The sequence below is a fragment of the Poecilia latipinna genome, unplaced genomic scaffold, assembly GCF_001443285.1.
Source record: "Poecilia latipinna isolate Pla-1442-1.1 unplaced genomic scaffold, P_latipinna-1.0 Scaffold213, whole genome shotgun sequence".
In the NCBI taxonomy this organism is placed as follows: Eukaryota; Metazoa; Chordata; class Actinopteri; order Cyprinodontiformes; family Poeciliidae; genus Poecilia; species Poecilia latipinna.
Genome location: NW_015112829.1, coordinates 110,447 through 130,638, shown reverse-complemented (window position 1 = coordinate 130,638; position 20,192 = coordinate 110,447). Strand labels below are relative to the sequence as shown.

Sequence of the window (20,192 nt, the reverse complement as noted above, 5' to 3'; positions counted from 1 at the left end):
AGAACCCAGAAAATAAACGTGGAAAGCGTGTATAAGGAGACAATCTAAACTGTATACACAGAGCAAGCTCATCATTGGAAATGCTAGTAACAGTTAGCCAGGTTTTTCCATTTGACATGTGTGTTCCGTTAATTTGATCATCATAAAATATCCAAATGATGCTAACGAAAGCCTCTTTGTGATTTCTCTTGCAGCTCTGTGAAGGCCTGCAGCCCTTTGTGAAACCCAATCAAAGCAACACGTAGCAGTTTGTTGCGGAGGGAGATCTGAAAGGGCTCCTGATTTATGAGTTGTGCTGAAATCCCATAATAAGGCCATAATTCAACGTAAACATTTATGCTGCAGTGACAGTAAAGCCGCAGTGGATGGGTGTAAACTGATAATGAATTTTGACAGTCCGACGCTGGAACTAATGACGCATTTATTTAAGCGATTTACTCGCTTTTGTGGAGCTGTAAAAAAGAAAGAGAAAAAAAAACAAAAAGAAAAGAGGAGAAAGGCTTTACAGTTTTCATGGGTTAATTGAAAGGCCCCACTAAAAATGTCAAGTGATGGATGCCTCCCCCTGGGGCAACAAAGGCCAGGAAATGGCTGTACGCAGTTCCGAAAGTTGAGAGAGAAACGCAGCATCTGCAGCCAAAATTGCTACAGATTCTTCAATTTTTTTTAATTTTTTTTTTATTTTGCAGCTGCTTTCTCTTAAAACTGGACAATTAAAGTAATTAAATAATTACCAATAATTCACCAAATGACTCAAAAATTGCCCATAAACTGTTTTATATGCACTAATTATATCAGGGTTTTATATGGATGGTTTTAAAGCAGCTAATGATAATTTACAATCACTGTGATTCTCATTGTGTGGAGGTAATCCAAGATGAATTCGGTGATATATAGTCTGCATTAATGCTACTCTCGTGTAGCATTCACCCCCCCCAAACCAACTCCCACCCTTCCTTCCAGCTCCCGTCCTGTCTCTCTTTTCCTTTTCCCTTCAGAAGACCCAGAGCTCCTTCCTGACCTCCTTCAACCTCCTGAAGCCCCTTCTTCTCCCCCGCTGGACATCAAAACAGGGCCTGTAGGAGTCACGCCTATTTAACGGGGCTCATAGGCACATTAAGTGATCTAATGTCTACTGAAAGAACTCTGAATAAGAAAGTTAGGGAGGAAGTTGGAGGCTTTAGCCCCCCTGGCTAACCGAAGACAATTAAAGGGGCAGCATTATGTGCTTTACAGGCATATGATGCCTTTCTATAGAACAATCAAGTAACTATGTTCACTTCAGTTGTCATAAAAATGCTATAAATATGAAATATGACTTAAAAGAAATTTGACTTTGATATTTAACGCCTTAACATAGGGCCTCTGTCTCTTTAAGAAACTCCTGTTCTTTCTGAGACCCCACCTCCAGGAAGTCATCATAACATGACTCCTCTATTAACCTTTTAACAACGTTTTCACCAGCGTTGCAGTGAGAAGAAGCTCCTACAATGAGCTCAGCAGATCTGCAGTCCCATCATGTGCTTGCTAATTGCTGTTGGCTAGTCTGAAGGAGCTGAGGAAACCTCCCCACTCAGTCAGAAGCTTGGGAACTGCAATGCTAAGGAGGAGCAGCTTCCAAAGGCGGACCATGCGTGATATAATCAAAGCAACACTCCAGGTGTGTTTTTGATGAGGGAATAACATTACAACATAATGTAGAGCTCAAAATAGTCAATTTAACATAATGCTGCCCCTTTAAGGAATTGGTTGGATACTGCAGAGCCTCGTCTGATTTGTTCTCACTGGGACAAATGGATCAGAAATAGTTCATATAATAAACTATTTTCTTCTGATTTGCTCTGATTGCTGAGCTGGCGTCAGAAGGTCAAATATTTAAACAACTTTCAATTTCCATGTCATCACCTTCCTGAAATAAAGGTCATTTTTTGCCTAAATTGCTTTTGGCAAAAAAAATGACTTTGGCCATTATTTTAGGAAGGTGATAATATTTATATTAGAAATTTAGAATCAAAACTTTATATTTCCAAAGTCCATTTGTCCCTATTCATCAAATGAATCAAAACGAAAAAAATCTCATCATTTTTGGTCTCTAAGCCAACAACATTTTTTGTTTGTTTAACAAAAAAAAAAGAAAAGAAAAAAGAAAAAGCTTTAGGATCACCTTTTAACTCCATAATTCTCTGTTAGTTTAGGTAATCGTAACCCTGAATCTGACCGTAATCCATACACTCCAAACTACTACCTCTATGAGAGGAGCTGCCAAATATTTGTTTGTCTTTAATGTTTTATAGTTCTTAAATGAACCAGACCCTGTCAGGGATCAGAACTGGCAGGTTCAACCTCAGTATCTGCCAGAGAAAATGGAATTTGAGCAATTCTACGAAACAGTAAATCGAGTGGTACCATAGAGTTTTGCACATTATAAACCTGTTGTCACAAAAAAAGAAAAAAAAAAGAAAAGAAAAGAAAAAAAGGTTGAATTGACAAAAGATCCAATGTGCTTGGCATTCATACATTTGGACATCTAAAGCGAATACAGTCACACATCGTAAAGCCAAGTTATACTCTTTTTAGTTTCCACCTATCAGGATTTAATAGAAATGATTTTCTCTTTATTGAACTAAATAAATGAAAAAAACAGTACACAGTAAAACTGGAAACAAAATTGCTGCTTTCAGAAGTTCTAGGAGGGAAAGTGGCAATTGATTTAATTCATCATCATCAAGTCCGACCACCCTGAAAAATGCAGTGGGTTTTGGCAGTTTGCTGTTCTGGAACAGAGGCATGTTGGGTCAATCCCAAGGAGGAAAAACATCAGAAGAAGTCTTTAAGAAGAAATTGTTAGAAAACCAATTCTAGAATCCAGCATTCAACAGTGAAAAAGATTATTCACAAGCCAAAAATCCTTTAAGACAATTAAAGAGGCAGTATTATGCTTTTTCCAGCCACATAAAATCATTTCATAGCACAATCAAGTAACTTAGTATATCAAAAATGACTAAAATCTTAAAATTATAATTTGCACATTCAAATTGGGCCTCTGTCCCTTTAAGAAACTCTTGCTCTTTCCTATGTTCCATCTTCAGGAAGTCATCACAACATGGCTCCTCTATTAGCTCTTCAACAGCGTTTTCACCAGTGTTTCACTGAAAGGCAACTCATATAATGAGCTCAGCAGATGCTCAGTTCTGCCAGGTGTTTGCTAATTGCTGCTGGCTAGTCTGAAGGAGCTGAGTGGGAGAGCCACGGGGGAGGGCTGCTCTGTGAGGCAGAAGCTTGGAAACTGCTGCCCTGGGGAGGAACTTTGTCCTTGAAGGCGGGGCTAAGACCAATGAGGCGTTTTGCCCAGTTGAATGGTTGTCACGGCAGATTAAAAGATTTCTCACACATGCATGAAATAATCAAAGCAACACTCCAGGTATGTTGCTGATGAGGGAATGACATCACAACATGATGTAAAGCTTGAAAAAGTCGATTTTACATAATACTGTCCCTTTAAGAGAGCCAGGAACAGAACAGTCAATATCCATAGAATTTACAAAACCCAAGCACGCCAGCTGGCTCAAAATAGAGGTATTTGGGTATACTTTAATCAGGTTTGGCAGAAATCAATTAACATACCAGAAAAAAGGCCTTATCCTAACGCTCAAGCATTTTGAAAGCAGGTCTATGATTCACGTTTGTCTGCAGCCACAGGACCTTTCGATTCAACCCTGAACTGCTCAGTAAACAAACATATTCCAGAGTCAAATATGAAGCGAAAGCTTAGCCAAATGTTGCATAAAGTGGGAAAATAAGTTCCAAACAATGCATAAAAATTAAGGGGTAATGGACCAAACAAAGTCAGTACCTTAACCTGTGGTTTTGAAGAACATTGTTGCAAAATTTTTCCAAAAGTAATGAGTAAAAACTGCATTAAATTAAAACAGACTGACAATCAACTGATCAAAAGTTTAAAACCAAATCTGCATTTTGTTTCATTTTCTGTCAGGCTTTCTTGTTTTTTGATTCTTGTTTTTAATACTGTTGTACTCTGAAAAACAACACAGTTTTGACCAAAAAAAATCTTTCAATATCCACAACTAAGGGGGTGGAGTGGGTACATTCTGCTCACCAAAATCAAAATACATCACAGACTTGTTTACAAAATTTTGCCTGAGATAAACCAGGAAAGAATGACCTCCAACTACATCTGAAAATCTAAACGTGGTCCTGCCTGTACACCCCGCTTAAATTGAGACATTTCAAAGTGCATTACAAGCGGTGTTTAAAGTTTAAATGTCATGTGTAAAGTGGAAGATGAATTAGAGCATGTCTGAGACATGACTGACTTAGTGTTTTCAGTTGGACGTCTATCCATGTTAGTAGCTCAGACTGCTCTAACTGCTCTGCTCGCCTCTTAAGTGTGCCAACACTTCCTGAACAGAGAGAAGATTTGCTCCCTTAGACAGCGTATAGCTTGTGAACTGAATGCACATAAGAGGCGGCAAATGTTATGAGATTGAGGTATTTTGGACGATTGGAGATAAACACAGTGGTTGAGTTTCAGCTCGACTTGGTTGATGACATGAAGTGTGAAACCAAGTTAAGTGTTCAAGAGGTAGGGGTCCATGGCTGAAATAAAAACACAGATCCGTCAGGCGCTGTGACTTGAGGACAGATGTGTGATGAACTTGAAGTTCGGCTGGAACAGAGTGGAAGTGTGTGCCTCCAGGCGACGAGTGGAAGGTGTCGGTGGAAAAGTAAGAGTGGAAATTAACAGAAGCGCTCGGAGGCATGAAACATCTCCGTCCCGCGGAGCATTCTCGCACTGAAAGACACAAATTAAATAAAACGGGGAAATGTATATCTCGGTTTTCTGCTCTTAAAAAAGAAGATTTTTCAAGGTCTTTGCACCGTCGTCTCTCTCTTGTGTCTCTCTTTGCACGTGTAAGCCGATACCCATTTCAAGTGGGTTACTCATGTCCAGCACATCCACACAACGAGCCCGGATAAAATAAACATGCCGCGTCAGATATCTCGGAAAGAATCTGTCATGGGTTTGGGGCTAATCACCTCCAGAAGGGGCTTGAGTCAAAGCCTGAAACGTTAGCCCCTGCCGGGGAGTGCTGGCTGGGCCGGGCTGGATTGGGGCTGCCGAGGCCCCGGGCACTGGGAAAGGATCCGGAGGAGGCGGGGGGGAGCCTTCCACAGGTCAGGAGAGGAGTTTAACCACAACACAACAAGGGAGACCGACCACCTCTATCATGTATGTCAGCTCATGGTCAACTCTTAAATCAATCAAGTTTATTGGTATAGCACTTTTCAGCAACAAGGCATCATCATACAATCACCAGAAAGAAACATTACATTCTCTCAAGCACCAGCATCAAAATCATCAATACACATCAAGTATGTTGGTCAATGCTCCAGTGATCATGGGTCAAAGGCAACATTAAACAGGTGGGTCTTTAGTTTTGATTTAACAGAACTCAGTGTTTCGTCCGTTTTGCGGATGTAGAGTAGGTCAGAACCACAAGACCTGAGTGGTCTGGAAGGTTGAGACGACAACAACAACAACAACAGGCCATTAACTTGACCTTGAGATCAAAGACTTGAGTTGACCTGTACTTGAGATCAAAGAATTGAGATCAAAGACTTGGGGCTGGACTTAGACCTGAGATCAAAAATGTAAGAGTTGACTCGGACTTGCAAAAAATCACTTGTGAACAAGGCATGAATGCCTGGTGATATGACCAGTTAATGGAGTTGTTTAAATTGATTCAACAGCTTAATATGCAGTGGAAAACTCCAGTTCGTTTAGATGGCTTACATAAACAAGGGTGGAAAGGACAGATAATAAAAAGAGCTGGAAATCTTGTTGTGATGTAATGCATCCTTCAGATAGAAACAGTCTTCTTCTGCCAGTTGGCTGAGAGCATATCAACAGAGGTGTTGCACTCAGATATGATTCCAGCGCTAGCATTGAAAAGTTGATATAATTCAACAAAGCCATTCAGTCTGTGTTGGCCTTGCTTCCAGACATTAAACAAATGACGTCTGAGCAACAGGAATGTTCAAAACATTTCACTGGTAAAGATGTGGCTCTATTCCCCCCGGTGTTGTTTAGAACCTACACGGTGACCGGTAAGCTTCATTGAGCTGGGGCATTTAATAAAGTCACAGCTAACGTTAGCAATTGGGTAAAATCAGATCCAATTATTTCAAACTTCAACATGCCTCCAGGAAGAACATATTTCTCAAGTGCCGAGGGTCCAGACCCTCTAGAGGAAGCAAGGTGTAAGACAACTGGCTGGTTTGATAGTTGATTTTTACTTTTGCTGTTTGAACTATTTTTCTACCGTTTATCACCAATAAATGCTGCATTTACATTTTGAAATGTGGTTAAAAACTTTGTCCTGTTTGGCAGAACAACTCCTCAACTGCTCAAGTGAAGTACTACTTTGGATAATTAGCTTTAGTTCATTGTTTATTGTTGTGAGGCTCTTCTGGCTGTGAGGTTATACAAATGTAAATGTGGAATCTAATCATTTTAAAACTTTGACCACTTTTATTATAACTGCAACAATGGATTCCTGCCTATTTGTGGTTTAGTATTCACTGATTTTTCTGTGGAACGTAACTCAGAATTATTTGCAGATAAATTCACTTATTTGCAGATTTTTTCATAGCTCATATTCTAAAGAGAATGCAGCTTGGGAAGGAGAGATAACTAGATGCAATGCTTCTTGACAAGCGACTAGCTGTCGTTTGCAAATCAGCGGAACGCCATTTATTTTCCTTGCCTGTAGAAAATAGTTTCTGCTGTTTCTGCTAAGACGGTTTCCAATGTGCATATTAATGCATATGAAGGTGAATTTGGTGTTTGAGCTAATAAAATAGGCAGTTATAAATATTATTAGAGGGTGTCCCAAGTATCTCTGGATCTTAGCTGTTCACAGGTGGCTGTGGTCCTGAACCCCTATGAATACCAGGAGTCCGCAGAAAATGCTACAAGCTCTTCTCGATAGCTGAAAAGTTTCAAAACCACCGCGCTGGAGTTTGGTTTATGCCCTGCGGGGTGATACGTGTATTGCATATGTATTACATTACGTTGTATGCCATTACATGAAACTACATTTTGCCATACCCTTGGGTAAAAAAAAAAGAATCTTTGATCTGTAAAGGGCTTAGTATGGGAAAAATGGAAGACATATAAGTTTCTTAACAAACATAAGAAAACACAACAAAGACTTAAAAATCTGGACTGTAACATATCCTAAGTCCTACCTCCAAAAGTTTGTCTGCCGCGTCGTGAAGTCCTGTTCCTGGCCTCCACTGGGCTTATTTGGTAATTGCACCCACTGAAGGCAAAGGGATCTAAGAGGAACCGAAAGAGAACATCAAGGAGGGATATAACAGGCTTAAAACCAGAAGCAAAAACAAGAAGAACAAGAAAGAAAAAAAAAAACAAGATGAAAGATTCGGAAAGTATTAGAGCAGAGCTCTGGTTCCACTGAGGGACATGCCATTAGGAGTTACAGCCGACATAGACCTGTGTGTTGGTGGCACAAGATGACAAGAGAGCCGCAATTTCAGTCATGCATTTGCAATTATGATCAAAGAGCAGCCTCCCTGTACATGACCTACATGCACGATATCCGTGTCAGGAGCAGTGTGTCTTGGAGCAGAGCAGAGCAGAGGTGAGGTCAACTTTCACCGCGGCTACGCTGAGCCGTTATGACGAGGTGGACTGAAAGTCGTCACGAGACGACTCGCCAGAAGCTCTCCTGACAATTATTATTTATTTAGCTGGCTTTTTAAAAAACGGGCCAATGAAAGGCGACAGGACCCGCTTCTGCTGCCTGTTATGGCTCATTAGTGTACATTGGCTGGAAAGGGTCACCGCTGCTGAGGCAAGACTGGAAGAAAAACATATGAGAATGGAAAAAAAGAAAGAAAAAAAAACGGCCCGAGGTATTTGCGTGTGACTTTTTTTTTTTTTTTACAAAATAAGTTGTATAGGAAGCAGATCTTCCTCATAACACAAGAACATTTTACAAAACAATCTAACCATCAATTTCGTCAACAGTAAACAAAACAGGGACTACAGGTAGAGCGGTAGTCACAACCCTGGGATTTTTCCAAGTTTTCTTGCATTAGAAATGCAAACTTCAACTAATTTGTAGTGAAAAGCAATAGTTGTGAAGTGGAAGAACAAACTTTAGCTGCAGTTACGGTGTCTACAGTGTGCTGGGCTACTCACTTCTGTGTTTTTTCTGCTGCTTTTTGGTCGCCTTCATCTTCTGAGCTCTTTTCAGCATCAGAAAAGCTGTGTGGCTGTTGGTGAAGCCCCTGCAGACGGCGAGACAGAGACGATTATCTAAAACTTCTGTTGTATTGAATTCACACATTATATCGATAAAGGACAATGCAACGGCGTCTGAGACATAATGATGAGTTACCATTCTTGCAGAATTTTTTCTGATCTTTCAGACAGACCATTCTGAATCAGGGTTGAAGCTTTAGTCTTGCTTCTGAAAACAAAAAATTCACAATATTTAAAAAATTTACACATTAAAAAAAATATATTTTTTAGTATAAATTTTTGCTTACTTTAACACATATGGCTATCTCTAGCTTAACTGTGCCATAATGTCGAGATTTGGTAACCTAATTGATGTTAGAAGTTAATGTTTTTAGTTATTTTTTTTAAAACATACACATTATCAAAATTAATCAAAACTATCAGAGATGCATGAGGAAACTAGTTAGGAACTGAAACTCCCAAGTTTTTCACTTGACCAGCCTAAACTGGCCAGTTGTTAGCACGATCTGGTCACATGCTATCTGCTAGCATGTTACCAGACCATGCTAACAATATTACTCGGAATAATACTTAAAATTTACTACTTTCTGTAGCAAATGAGTGTTTATAAAAGAAGTCAGAGGAAGTGCAAAAGCTGTAAGCTATATTTTTTATATACATCTATGTCAGGTTTTTTCAAGCTGCTACCTAATTTAAACAGAAATTTCCACAAAGTCTAAGACTAAAAAAAAAACTAAGACTTTTTAAAACAAAGGAACATGCCAGATTCAGAAATGTTGGCATTATTTTGGAAATTTCACAGGTACGGTAAAGTAATTTTACAGAAAATCATACATTTCTTTTATTGCTGAAATGTTCAAAAAGAATCTAACTTCACTTTTATGTGAAATGAACTCTGTTTTATTTCCTTTTTTAGTGCAACTGTTTTGGATCTCTGTGCCAAGTTCAATTATCAAAATTTCCTGTTAAGGAGATTAGGCAATGCAACCCATTATATCAACAGATCAACAATAGCTGCAAATGTGGGTAAAACTTTGTCAATATTCCGATAATGTCAAAAAAAAAAAAAAAACACCATGTCTCAATAACAGTGTTTCCATTAAATAAGAAGCTTGATTAAAATCACATGTGAATGAGCTTGTTCACGTGATCAGTCATTCAAAAACATGCTGCGCCATCATCCTCCAACTACTTCCTGTTGTTGTCTTCTTTGTGGTTTGCACCAGTGGCAACATCCAGTTGTTGATGACGTGACCCGTGTGATACAAAGAAAGTGTTTTTATTGCAGTTTTGTGGGAAAAAAATCAATTACGATACGGCAAAAAGCCCAACCTCACCCTGGCACAAAATTTTTTTTATCACAAAATGATTTGTTTTTCCAAAATTGCCACGTTTCCATTTAACAAATTTATTTTAAAAATGTGCAATTGTGCAATTATATGGTCAATGGAGTGAGTCATTGCATTTTATTACCTAGTAGAACTCCATAATGAATTTTGTTCATCTTCCACTTCTTCTTCTTTCTCGTCGGCCTCCCAGGCCTGAAGTTCAACCTGGGAGTGACATTACCAACATTACATGAGCTTAACACGTTCTTAGGCAATCTTGCTGCCAGTTGCCAGTGTGGGAGCGGGGACGCTAACATGACTATGTCCTGGTAATTGCCAGGATCGACGGGGGGGAGGCTCTGGGCCCTTTGTGTTTTGCCTCAGAAACCCCTAGAAGCTTTTATCCTTCTCACCACTCTAATCGTGTAGCAGATACACTCACACACATTGACAAGGATTTTACATATCTTAACTGGAGGTCTAAATAATTGTGGTAGGTACTTTAAGCTGCTGCACTGTTATCTTACATTACACACAATAACAGGCAATCACATTTAAATCAAAAGTTTGTTTTCATGTTAAATATTTAACGGATACATTTCACCCTCAGTAAGTTTTCCTACTCGTGAAACTCTCAAGTGTAATTCAGACGAACAGCTTCATCACTCGCCAGGTCCCGTTTTCTCTCCGTCCGAGTGCGGAATTGTTCATCACCACCTTTTGATGTGCACCTCAGCTCAGCGTCAACACACTGGAGCCGACCACACCGGCAGCTGCAGCACATCAGCTGGCCTGACTGGACTACCATGATGTACTGTGCTGAGCATGCTCCAAAGAAAAGATCCAACGAGAGGTAAGGGGGAGGGGGGGTGAAAAGAAAAAAACAGGACGACATTTCAGCCAGTGTGATAAATGACATCTGCTGGTCCTGAGCAACCTTCAGTCCTTCAGGGAAATAATCCTGGTTTTTAAAAGAATAAATTTAAAGATCAATCAGGGAGGGGGAGTGTAAGCTCTGAGGAAAAGGAGGGAGGGAGTGAGGTAGTGTGGGTTAAGTAAGATGTAAAAGGAACAGGTCTAAGAAAGTGGCTTTTAAATTTTCATTGACAGATAATATAGGCTGATAAATCAATGTTTTTACCTACCAGTCGGCTGCAAACCACAACTGGCCATTTTCACAATTAAAGTGGATTTGAGAAAACTACAGGAGTTTACCTGTGGAGGTAAGTGTTGCTCTGTCACAGGATGATGCATAGGAGGGGAATCCTCAGAGAAGGTCATTGTCCAGAGTTCCTCCAGTGCTGACTTTGAGCAGAAAATGGTAAACAAATATATATGCATAATGCAGTACATAGCACTAAACATAACTTGCCTATCTGTAGTGTGGGTTCTATTCATTTTGAACTTATAAACAGGTTTTTCCCAAAGAGGAAAGCTGGTGAATCAATAGAGAAATTAAATATTTAACTCCATTTGAAAGCTTGCACTTGAATTTAATGCAGATTTTTTTTTTTTCTTATCTACACAAGTTCAAAATACACCTTGAAGTTACATGTACGCTAAGGGCACACCGATTGCGATTTTCTAGCTGATCACTGATCTTTAGAAAGCCTGATCTGCTGATTCCGATTTTTTTTTTTTTGTCTGAAAAGTCACTAAACAGTGACAAAATTGTTGAGTTCTAAATAGTGGAGTGACATGCAAAAAATTGTATGTATATTTTCCTGCCATTTGTGACATCAATGGGAAACGTTTCTTATGCATTTCGCTTTGAGAGAACTCCAACCAAGCCTCACTGTGTCCTTCTGGGCTGTCGTTTTCATATTAACCAAATTTCGTATTTCAGCTTGTTGACGGAGCTGCAGCACATGGTGACTGCGTAACGTAATCAACCAGATGGTTTGAGTCCCTTGCGACAGCCTCTGGTTTACCTCTTCATCCCGTTTAAAGCCCAAGTAATCATAAATATGCAACTTTGTATTTTTTGGCAACTTGTTCCTACATTTTTGGACAGACATTTGTGTTCTAAATTGGCAAATCAGTGGATGCGTGTTTACATTGTTTCATCCCCCACAAAAAAAAGTCCAAAACTTTACCTGCGCAAATATATCATCATTTGTTGGACTGACGAATATATATTGGGAAAAATCTGAACCTTAGTATCGGCCAGTCACCGATCTCCAAAATGTAACAAAATCGGGGGCAATTAACCGGTGTACCTTATGGTGTAAATGTGGCTGGGTTTTTGACCAGTCGTCAGACCTGAATTCTTAAGCACGGTTCATAGTCTATGTACAGGTCAGAGGTAAACACAAACTTGCGTACCTCATCAACGACAAATTCCTCCACGTCCAGCTCCTCGAAGGTGTCGTCCTCTCCTGTGTCTGGGCACGTAAAAGCAGCGAGGGCGGATGCAAGCCTCCTCCTCAGAGCGCAGCCCCTCCAAAATGCCTAGAGGTACATGCAGAAAGGAAAAAAAAAAGTCTGAACACCATCTATGAATCACGGCCCCAAACGTAAATACTGCATGTTATCCCATTAGAGAGATAAAACATGTTAGACCCTATTTTAATTGCTGAACGTTCTGCTTTCTGAACTCTGCATGACTCCATGTTGCTCTGAGACAAATGGAGCTCCAGCGCTCCCCTAAATCCTCCAATTCCCAACGGAGATGGGGAGGCAGGGGTGGTTGGAGGGGGGGGGCACGCTTCGCTTTAAGCCGAACCTCACAGGAATTCTAGAGCTCTTACTACCGCACGTCGCTGGAATCTGATTAATCACTCCGTACCCATCCAACACACACACACCCCTAAATACTGTTCCTTTACCTCTCCTACCCCCGCTTTCTCCTCTGGAGAATCCTAAAGGACTCATCAAACACTTCTTGTGCTGAGAGAGGATATCAGAGAGGTGGCGAGTAGCATGTTTTTTCAGGTCGGCAGCGTTCGGCTAAGTGAAGAGGATTAGCCAAGTAAACGTCCCGAACACACTGGGGGCCAGCAGATTGATGATCGAGGATGTGTATGTATAGATTCATAAATCCAAAGTGTGAAAGTGGCTTAAGAGCCGGCCATTATTTACAAATCCACAGGTCTCTTTATACCCTCCTAAAACGTTTCAGAGGCTTTGCAGGTTGGTTGAGTTTGATTGAAAATATATTGCCTCGCAAAAGTGCTCGTGTCCCTTGGATATCCACAAACTTATTGAACTCAAAGTGTGTTTTCTTGGGGTTTTATGTAGTGGACAAACACAAAGCAGAAGGAAAATCAGTCATTGCTGTCACTGTTTTAATTAAAAGCTGACCAATGAAGACCGAGGGCGGACATAAAGATATGGAGACGTTTTAACTAGATGCATTATAAAACACAATGTCGAGCTGTGTCAGAGCACTGTGCGATCTGTCATCTGAAATTATGGCACATCTGCTAACCCATCATCCACATAGACCTACAGGCAGAACGAGCAGAGGAGCCAAGAAGGATGAAGTAACTCTGCAGAGATCCACAACAAATACCAATCAATATCAACATCTAGATCAATATCTAGTCCTAATGAAGAAATGTTAAGAAATGTAGCTAGCAGGTGGAATATGGGGCTATCTGCACAGAAAGGACCAACACTGACGTTGTGCAGGAAGCGTCATGCTTTGTGGAGGTATTTTTTCAGCAGGGACAAAACTTTTGGGAAGATGGATGGAATTGTGGGACTTATGGATGTTATTTTTCCCTCCTCGTGACGCATTAACAATTGATTCATACTGGCAGACATGAACCAAGGACTAAACATGAGAAAAGCTAAACATGGACTGAAATCAAGAAGGCCAGAGCTGAAGGAACAAGTCAATAGTTGGGTACATAAAGAAAGTTCTGCTGGTGTCCTGATGATCTGCTCTGCTCTGTCAGATCTTCCTACCATACTGCGTCTAGATAGCTATGTCTATCTAGTCGGTGCTACCTTAGGAAACTGTTGAAACTGTTGAGGCTTGTGAACGGTGGTTACATCACCACGTCCTGGTAGTTGACAAGGAGATGAATGATGGTTAATGTTTTAGCTATTCGTCGGCGGTTTCACTTAACTCAATTGAAGTTTGAGTGCAAATATAGAGTGCAAGAAGCAAGAATACTTTTAAGAACTACTCACTTTCTCAAATGAGGCTGACATCACAAAATCTTCAGGGGGACAAACATTTGCTTTGTGGTCCTAAAGCTTAAAAGTGATTCAGTGAAACTACATTTTGACTCTTGGCCAGGAAGGTTTTACCTGTATAACAGTTGCTGCGTGGTTTTCACAAGCGGCTTTCATGTTATTAATGGAAAGCTCAGACAATGGCTTTTCTGCTTCTCCTCTAATATCCGAGGCTTCAGCATGTCCACATTTCTCCCCGGATGTCCTCTGCATCCTCTGAAGCACAGTGGCCACACTGCTCAAATGACAATACGAACACACAAGGTAAGTAACATCACATTGGCCACCTTTCAAAATTGATTTTTCTTTTGGTTTGAAGCAGAAATATGGAGTGAAGAACTCATGAGAGACTAGGCTTGTCCTGAGCCAGGCCTCATACCAAAGATCTATTACTCTCGCAAAGATAGCAGAGTGTTAATGATAAGGTGGTGTGTTAAAATTAAGGAGATCTTCAACATCTCTCACTGTAAATCAACTAGAAGAGGCTCCAATGATGACAAATGGCCTGCAGCAGAAACTAATAAAAAGGTTCAGCTGCTATAAGCAAATGAGATAAAATGTGACATGTTTGCTTTGTTCCAGCTGTGTTCAGTTTTGTACCATTAAAGTAAATCACATACGGTCATGTGAAAAAATTCAAACACCCCGCAGCAGCTTGTGTGGTTTTATTCACATTTTTGAACATATGGATATTTAAGTTAGACGTTAGCGACACTGAAATGTCATGAAAGTAAGTCATGTAGATGACAAACAGCAAAAACACAGGGAAATATATTTCAATATTTCAAAGGGGCCCCATTGTGAATCCTTTTAAAAATGTTAGGGTGGGTCTATGGGCTACACAAAATATGTTCAACATTTTTTTTGTTTTTTTACACAAAATCATTCTCAGATCATGAGATTTCATTATAAGTTCTTATTTTGAGCTTCTTTCAGAATGAGTGTTGCTGGCCACGCCCCCCCAACTCAATATTTCTACTTTATACACATCAAAATAGCAGCAGGTTGATGTGCAATTGATGTGACCATAAATCTTTAAAATCTACTAATAATAAAGACAAGTGACTGCAGCAACAAAGCCAGCTGACTGGTTGTGATGTCATAATCGGGAGGTTTTTGAAACAGCTCGATTTCCAGACACCAAAATACGTTGACTTATTGCCACAAAATGGCCTGATACGTATTTTTAGCTCTTGGATTGTTTCTAAAAGCAACAGAGACCCAAAATGAAGTACAAACATGATCAAAAAGTACATTTTGTTTAACAGTTACCCTTTAAAATATATATATTTATAATTTATATATTTCTTTTCAAGTTTGGATAAATACCCATTTTAATTTTCCACTCAAAGTAGCAGAAATTATATATTGGAATTCAGATGAGGAACACATAATAAGAACATGGTTACTCATTATTTTTGATGGAGTTTTGCCCTCAGACTTTTGGTCTGCTCTTGGCTGTCAATGTAAGAATGGCAAGACTAATGGAAAACTCTCTCAGTTTCATCATGGTAAAACTGAACGAGTTTTCTTAAGCCTTTAGAGAGGAGATTGTAGCAGTGTATGACTGGTAAGGAATTTCAAGATGTTTCAAAAAACTTTGAGCTGGAGCGTATATTCACCAAGGACTGGCTGAGAATGAAGAAACTGAACATTGTAGGCTGAGTCAAAGCACAGATCTTGATTTTCATGAAGATGTTATGTTGTCTTGAAACAGGATGCACATGCAAGAAACTCCTCAAACATTTGAAACATTCCTGAAAGTGAGGAGAGGAGCAACACTTCCTCACACTGATGGCTACAGGAAGCACCTCACTGGAGTTATTTCTGACAAAATGATTAAGATTAACTGTTAGAAACAGGCTCTTCTAAGTCATTTAAAAAATGAGAACAGATATTGGTATAAGAAGATTTCTTCATAAAGAGCTTATATGAAGTCCTGATTCTTTCACTTTTTTACATTTGGCGTATGTAACTTCTGTAAAAAAAATAAAAAAAAGATGTTTTTTACATATTTGTTAAAACTGTTACTATGATGTGACAGAATCAGATGAGACAGATAATCTGTGTATTTCTGCTAAAGGCAAACACACAGCGCTGTCAGAAACAACTAATCAGAGCAGGGGGAGGGTCTTAGTGCCACCAATCACACTCATACCCGCTGCTCACCACCTCTCCCTTCCTCTCTGCTATGGTACAGCTTCTCCCAGTCAGCACATTCTGACGTGAATGCTAAAGCTAGTTAGCAATGACAGTGGATACGCTGTTATTCCTTAGCACACTTAGCAGCACATACCCAAAATTGATTGACAGCACTAAGGCCATTCTCCTGGCTCTGATTGGTTGTTTCTGACCATGACCGGTTGCTTTTCTTAAGATGGAAGTAATAGCTCAGATTACCTGCCTTGTATTATGGTGTAACAATATAGTGACATATTTGTTACATATTAACAAATATGTAAAAAACTTTTTCTTTTTATAAATGTTACATCCTGCAGCTTTAAATCAAATGGATTTTGGTAAACTGGGTAGAACGTCCTTAAACAAATGTAAACATTAGGTAAATTACTTTTTACTGTCCAGGTCGTCTGGTCCCATGTCCGAACTGGTGGAGGTTCTTTCTCCATTTGAAGGGAGAAAGTCAACAAAACCTCTGGCAACATTTGACTCCGTTGTCGACCTCTGACCTGTTGTAACACTTCCAAATGTATCCTGTGGGCTCTTTTCATCTGGCGTGTCCTCAGAACGTCCGGGCTGATTTCTGCTCAGGTTGTCAGGAGGTCGTATGGCAGAAGACTCGGTTTTCAAGGAATCTGTTAGCTTTCCCTGACTTCTACCGTCCATGTCTGGGGGTTTCTCGGGCTTTGCTTGGCCTGCAGACACAGTGATGCCACCGTATTCATGAGCGAATCTCTGGTCCTCAGCTAGTTGCAAAGCCTGAGTAAAGTGATGGCAGCAGCTTTTCATAGCATCCAGGGAAGATGAAGCATTTCTGTAAAAAAAAAAAAAACAAAAAAAAAGGAAAACATTTTAAAACGTATACTAGGGTATGTTTATTTTAGCATCTAAGAAAAACCCTCTGAATTTCACTTAGATATTTTAGTAAATCTTATTGCTCACGTCATTTTTCAAAGTGTAAAAACATAACCTTACCTGCCTTTTACTGCATTTAACGCAGTCCTTCACTATTTTGAATTAGCATGATTTAGTGGATGCAAGTGTACCAGAGACCACTCCAGAAGCAGGAAGCGGATTATAGCGCAAGGCATTCTGGGTCGATAGAATCAAAACAAACGGGAGAAAAGTCTTGTGGACTTTTCCAAAGACAAAAGAGAAACCCTGCAACTGCTAAAATCTGACGCCACTCCATTTTTGTTTATGTTTTTATAAAGTGTCTTCTTCAGAGGTTTTCATGTCATTTCATTCAGTAGTTCTTGGTATAGCACCACCACAGGCAAGGAGGGGAACCGTTTTTTCAATTAGTTTGGATCATTTGACTGAGTGCAGTAAGAAAGAGAACAACATTAGCTGAAAATGTAACAAATGTTGCCATTTTGGTCCTCAATCTGCCACCCTATCACCGTACCATCATATGACCTAACAATAATGTACTACATTATTCAGACACTCATTCTGTGCTAGTGAAGAGCCACTCACTTCAGTACGTTGGTATTAAGCATGGTTGGAATCCACCATGCTTATTTTAGACCCAAATAAAAAATTTCTGATACGGAATAAATCCAGTAAAGACCTTATTACATGTTTGTAGCATTGTAGTGACGTGTAAATCACTCTTTGAAAAGCTTCTTCCGCCAGTAATGTGAGGTTAAATGTGTGATCACACTCACAGGTAAGTGTGGGTGTATTTCAGAGAAGACAAAAGACTTGCCTGCCTGCTCTGCATGAGTTCCGGTTGAGAATGTTTCTTTCATTAGGAGGATTAACCTTCTACAAAGCCTCCTCAATGGAAATGTAATGAATCTATTAGCAATGCTTTGCTCTGTTGCTCCACTCCCCTCCCCTGAATTCAACCCCGAGGCGGCAGACACACTCTCTGTCTGGAAGGTCGTTGGTATTAAGGCGGATAGCTCCTTCTCTACAAAGGTCCGGCTCTTCATTCCCAGTTGGACAAGCGAGAACAGAGTCAGGGGGTCGTGGAAGACTGTGACCCCAATGAGCCTTCTTCCTTGTACCTGTTGGTTCACTCCAAGGTCACCATTGGAGACACACAACATGGATAGCAAGAAAGCAGAATACTGATACATGTAGCATGTATGTACAGCTCTGGAAAAAATTAAGAGACCACTGGAAAATGAGTTTCTCTGATTTTACTTTTTATACTATAGGTATATGTTTGAGTAAAATGAATATTGTTCTTTTATTATATGAACTGCTGACAACATGTCTGAAAATCCAAGCAAAATTGTAGAATTTATTTGCAGAAATTGAGAAATGGTCAAAATAAAACAATAAAAAATGCAGCACTTTCAGACCTCAAGTAATGCAAAGAAAACAAGTTCACATTTATCTAGAAACAACAATACTAATGTTTTAACTCAGGAAGAGTTCAGATATTAATATTTGGTGGAATAACCAGGAAGTTTTCAATAGGCTTTATTTTTTTCCAGAGCTGTATATACAAAAAAATATCCAGTTCTTTACCTTGCAGGTATATTGAAATCCTTTCACCTGACAGCGCCTTGCAACATTATTCATACCACTTTGCCATGTGTTGCCATCCTACAAAACCAGAGAGAGCTTGAAATGTATCTGAAAATTTTAACGCGTTTTTACAAAACGCAGATTAATCGCACTTCCTTTGGTGACCTAAAAGCCTCTCTCCAGCGGACAGTTACCCAGTTCCCGGCAGCGCTTTATGGCACACTGGGAGGGACAAATGTCCGAGAAAGGTGGAAGTTTTCCACGAGAGCAAACAGCAACAAAAGTTTAACAATTTTCAACTTTCTTGTGTTGCGTCTATGTGTACGAGCTCCAAGTTTTACAAGCACAAATTCTGTCAGTCGCTCGGCAGAATGAGGACAAGCAACTGTTGCCCCATCATACAAGTAAAAAAAATGAATGGAAAGGGCCGTTTCCAAATGAACATGTACAACAAAACAAATTCCTTTAAACTTTCCTGAATATAAAAACTTGGAAAACAGAGACTATTCAGACAAGTTTGGTTTGAGACAGGAAAACTTTTTTTACTGTCCCATACAGTGGTGGTTTTTGAAATGGGCTATATGTTGCAGTTGCTCAGGGTGGCATGAAAAAGGGGTGGGGCACCCAAGAAGAAGCAAAAAAAATATATATATATATATATATATATATATATATATATATATATATATATATATATATATATATATATATATATATATATATATATATAAATCTTTCAGTTAAGGTAACTGTTCCAAGCTTGAACTTTGAAATAAATCCCTGCAAACAAGAACTCTCACATTTTGATCCATACTGTGTTGTTTGTGAATTACAAAAAAATGTAGCACTGCTGAAACTATTATTATTACAAACTCAACATCGTAACACAAGCTCTATTCAACTCAATCAAAGATATACCACAGCTTCATACCTTACAGTCACCATTGAACTGGCGTGTGGCACCGCTCTCACCTCCCCTAAGCTTCAGTCTGACACAAGGTCAGGTCAGGGGTTAAATGGCTGTGTCGGCTCATGCAAAGCCCCCTTAAATGGCTCATTGTTCAGAGGCCAGAGGGGTAGAGGGTACCCAGTGAGGGGTGGATCTGTGGGGGGAGAACCACACTGCCCCCCCGAGCCATAGGAGTCCTCGGCGTGACCCGTTCCAGTGGTCGCTGCCACGTTTCATCTTTTGAGCGACATCATTCGGAGAGGTCAGGAAGATAAGCAGAAAGCTGACCGCTGCTTTAAGCGCTGGTGGTCCTCATAGCGCAAGGGGCTTCGACACTGAAGGACTTGTGAAAATAGATGGACGTTGTCTTTAGGCTCACCGCGCCTTGTGTATCAGACATAACAAGGAGAGAGGAAGCATTCCTCGCTGCTTGATGTCAGGCGGGTTGATCGGCTCAAGATAAAACAAAGTGGCGTGCAAATGCCTGTCAACAGACAAGACAACTGTTGTGTATTATCTTTTGTTATTTGATCATTTTTTTTCCACTTTAATTCTATTTGCATATGACTAGTCAAACTAAATGTTCTGGCTGGTAAAGAAAAGTATATGCTGGATTTGGGACTGGGACTGAACTGGAACACCCTTTGAATAATACAACTTTAATGAGCAGTTAGTCCTTAAAACATGGACAAAACATAACCTCTACTTTGGTGTAGAGGTGATGTACACCAAAGTACATCACTAATAAAAAAGGACA

General features: G+C 39.8%; 1 protein-coding gene across 4 annotated transcripts in view; it reads right to left on the bottom strand.

The window, feature by feature from the left end:
- The window catches only part of lrriq1 (leucine-rich repeats and IQ motif containing 1), a 37,606-nt gene that overhangs the window by 5,273 nt on the left and 12,141 nt on the right, over window positions 1-20,192 (bottom strand). For 2 of the 4 annotated variants that reach the window (XM_015031627.1, XM_015031628.1), the window contains exons 13-20: window positions 16,394-16,816; window positions 13,900-14,059; window positions 11,965-12,090; window positions 10,855-10,944; window positions 9,785-9,864; window positions 8,448-8,519; window positions 8,249-8,337; window positions 7,273-7,362 (exon numbers count right to left, since the gene is read on the bottom strand). In XM_015031627.1, the coding sequence (XP_014887113.1) occupies window positions 7,273-7,362; window positions 8,249-8,337; window positions 8,448-8,519; window positions 9,785-9,864; window positions 10,855-10,944; window positions 11,965-12,090; window positions 13,900-14,059; window positions 16,394-16,816 (1,130 nt within the window). Of the gene's footprint in view, window positions 1-4,022; window positions 4,814-7,272; window positions 7,363-8,248; window positions 8,338-8,447; window positions 8,520-9,784; window positions 9,865-10,854; window positions 10,945-11,964; window positions 12,091-13,899; window positions 14,060-16,393; window positions 16,817-20,192 lie in introns of those variants that run through there. The other 2 variants (XM_015031630.1, XM_015031629.1) reach the window with 2 other exon arrangements.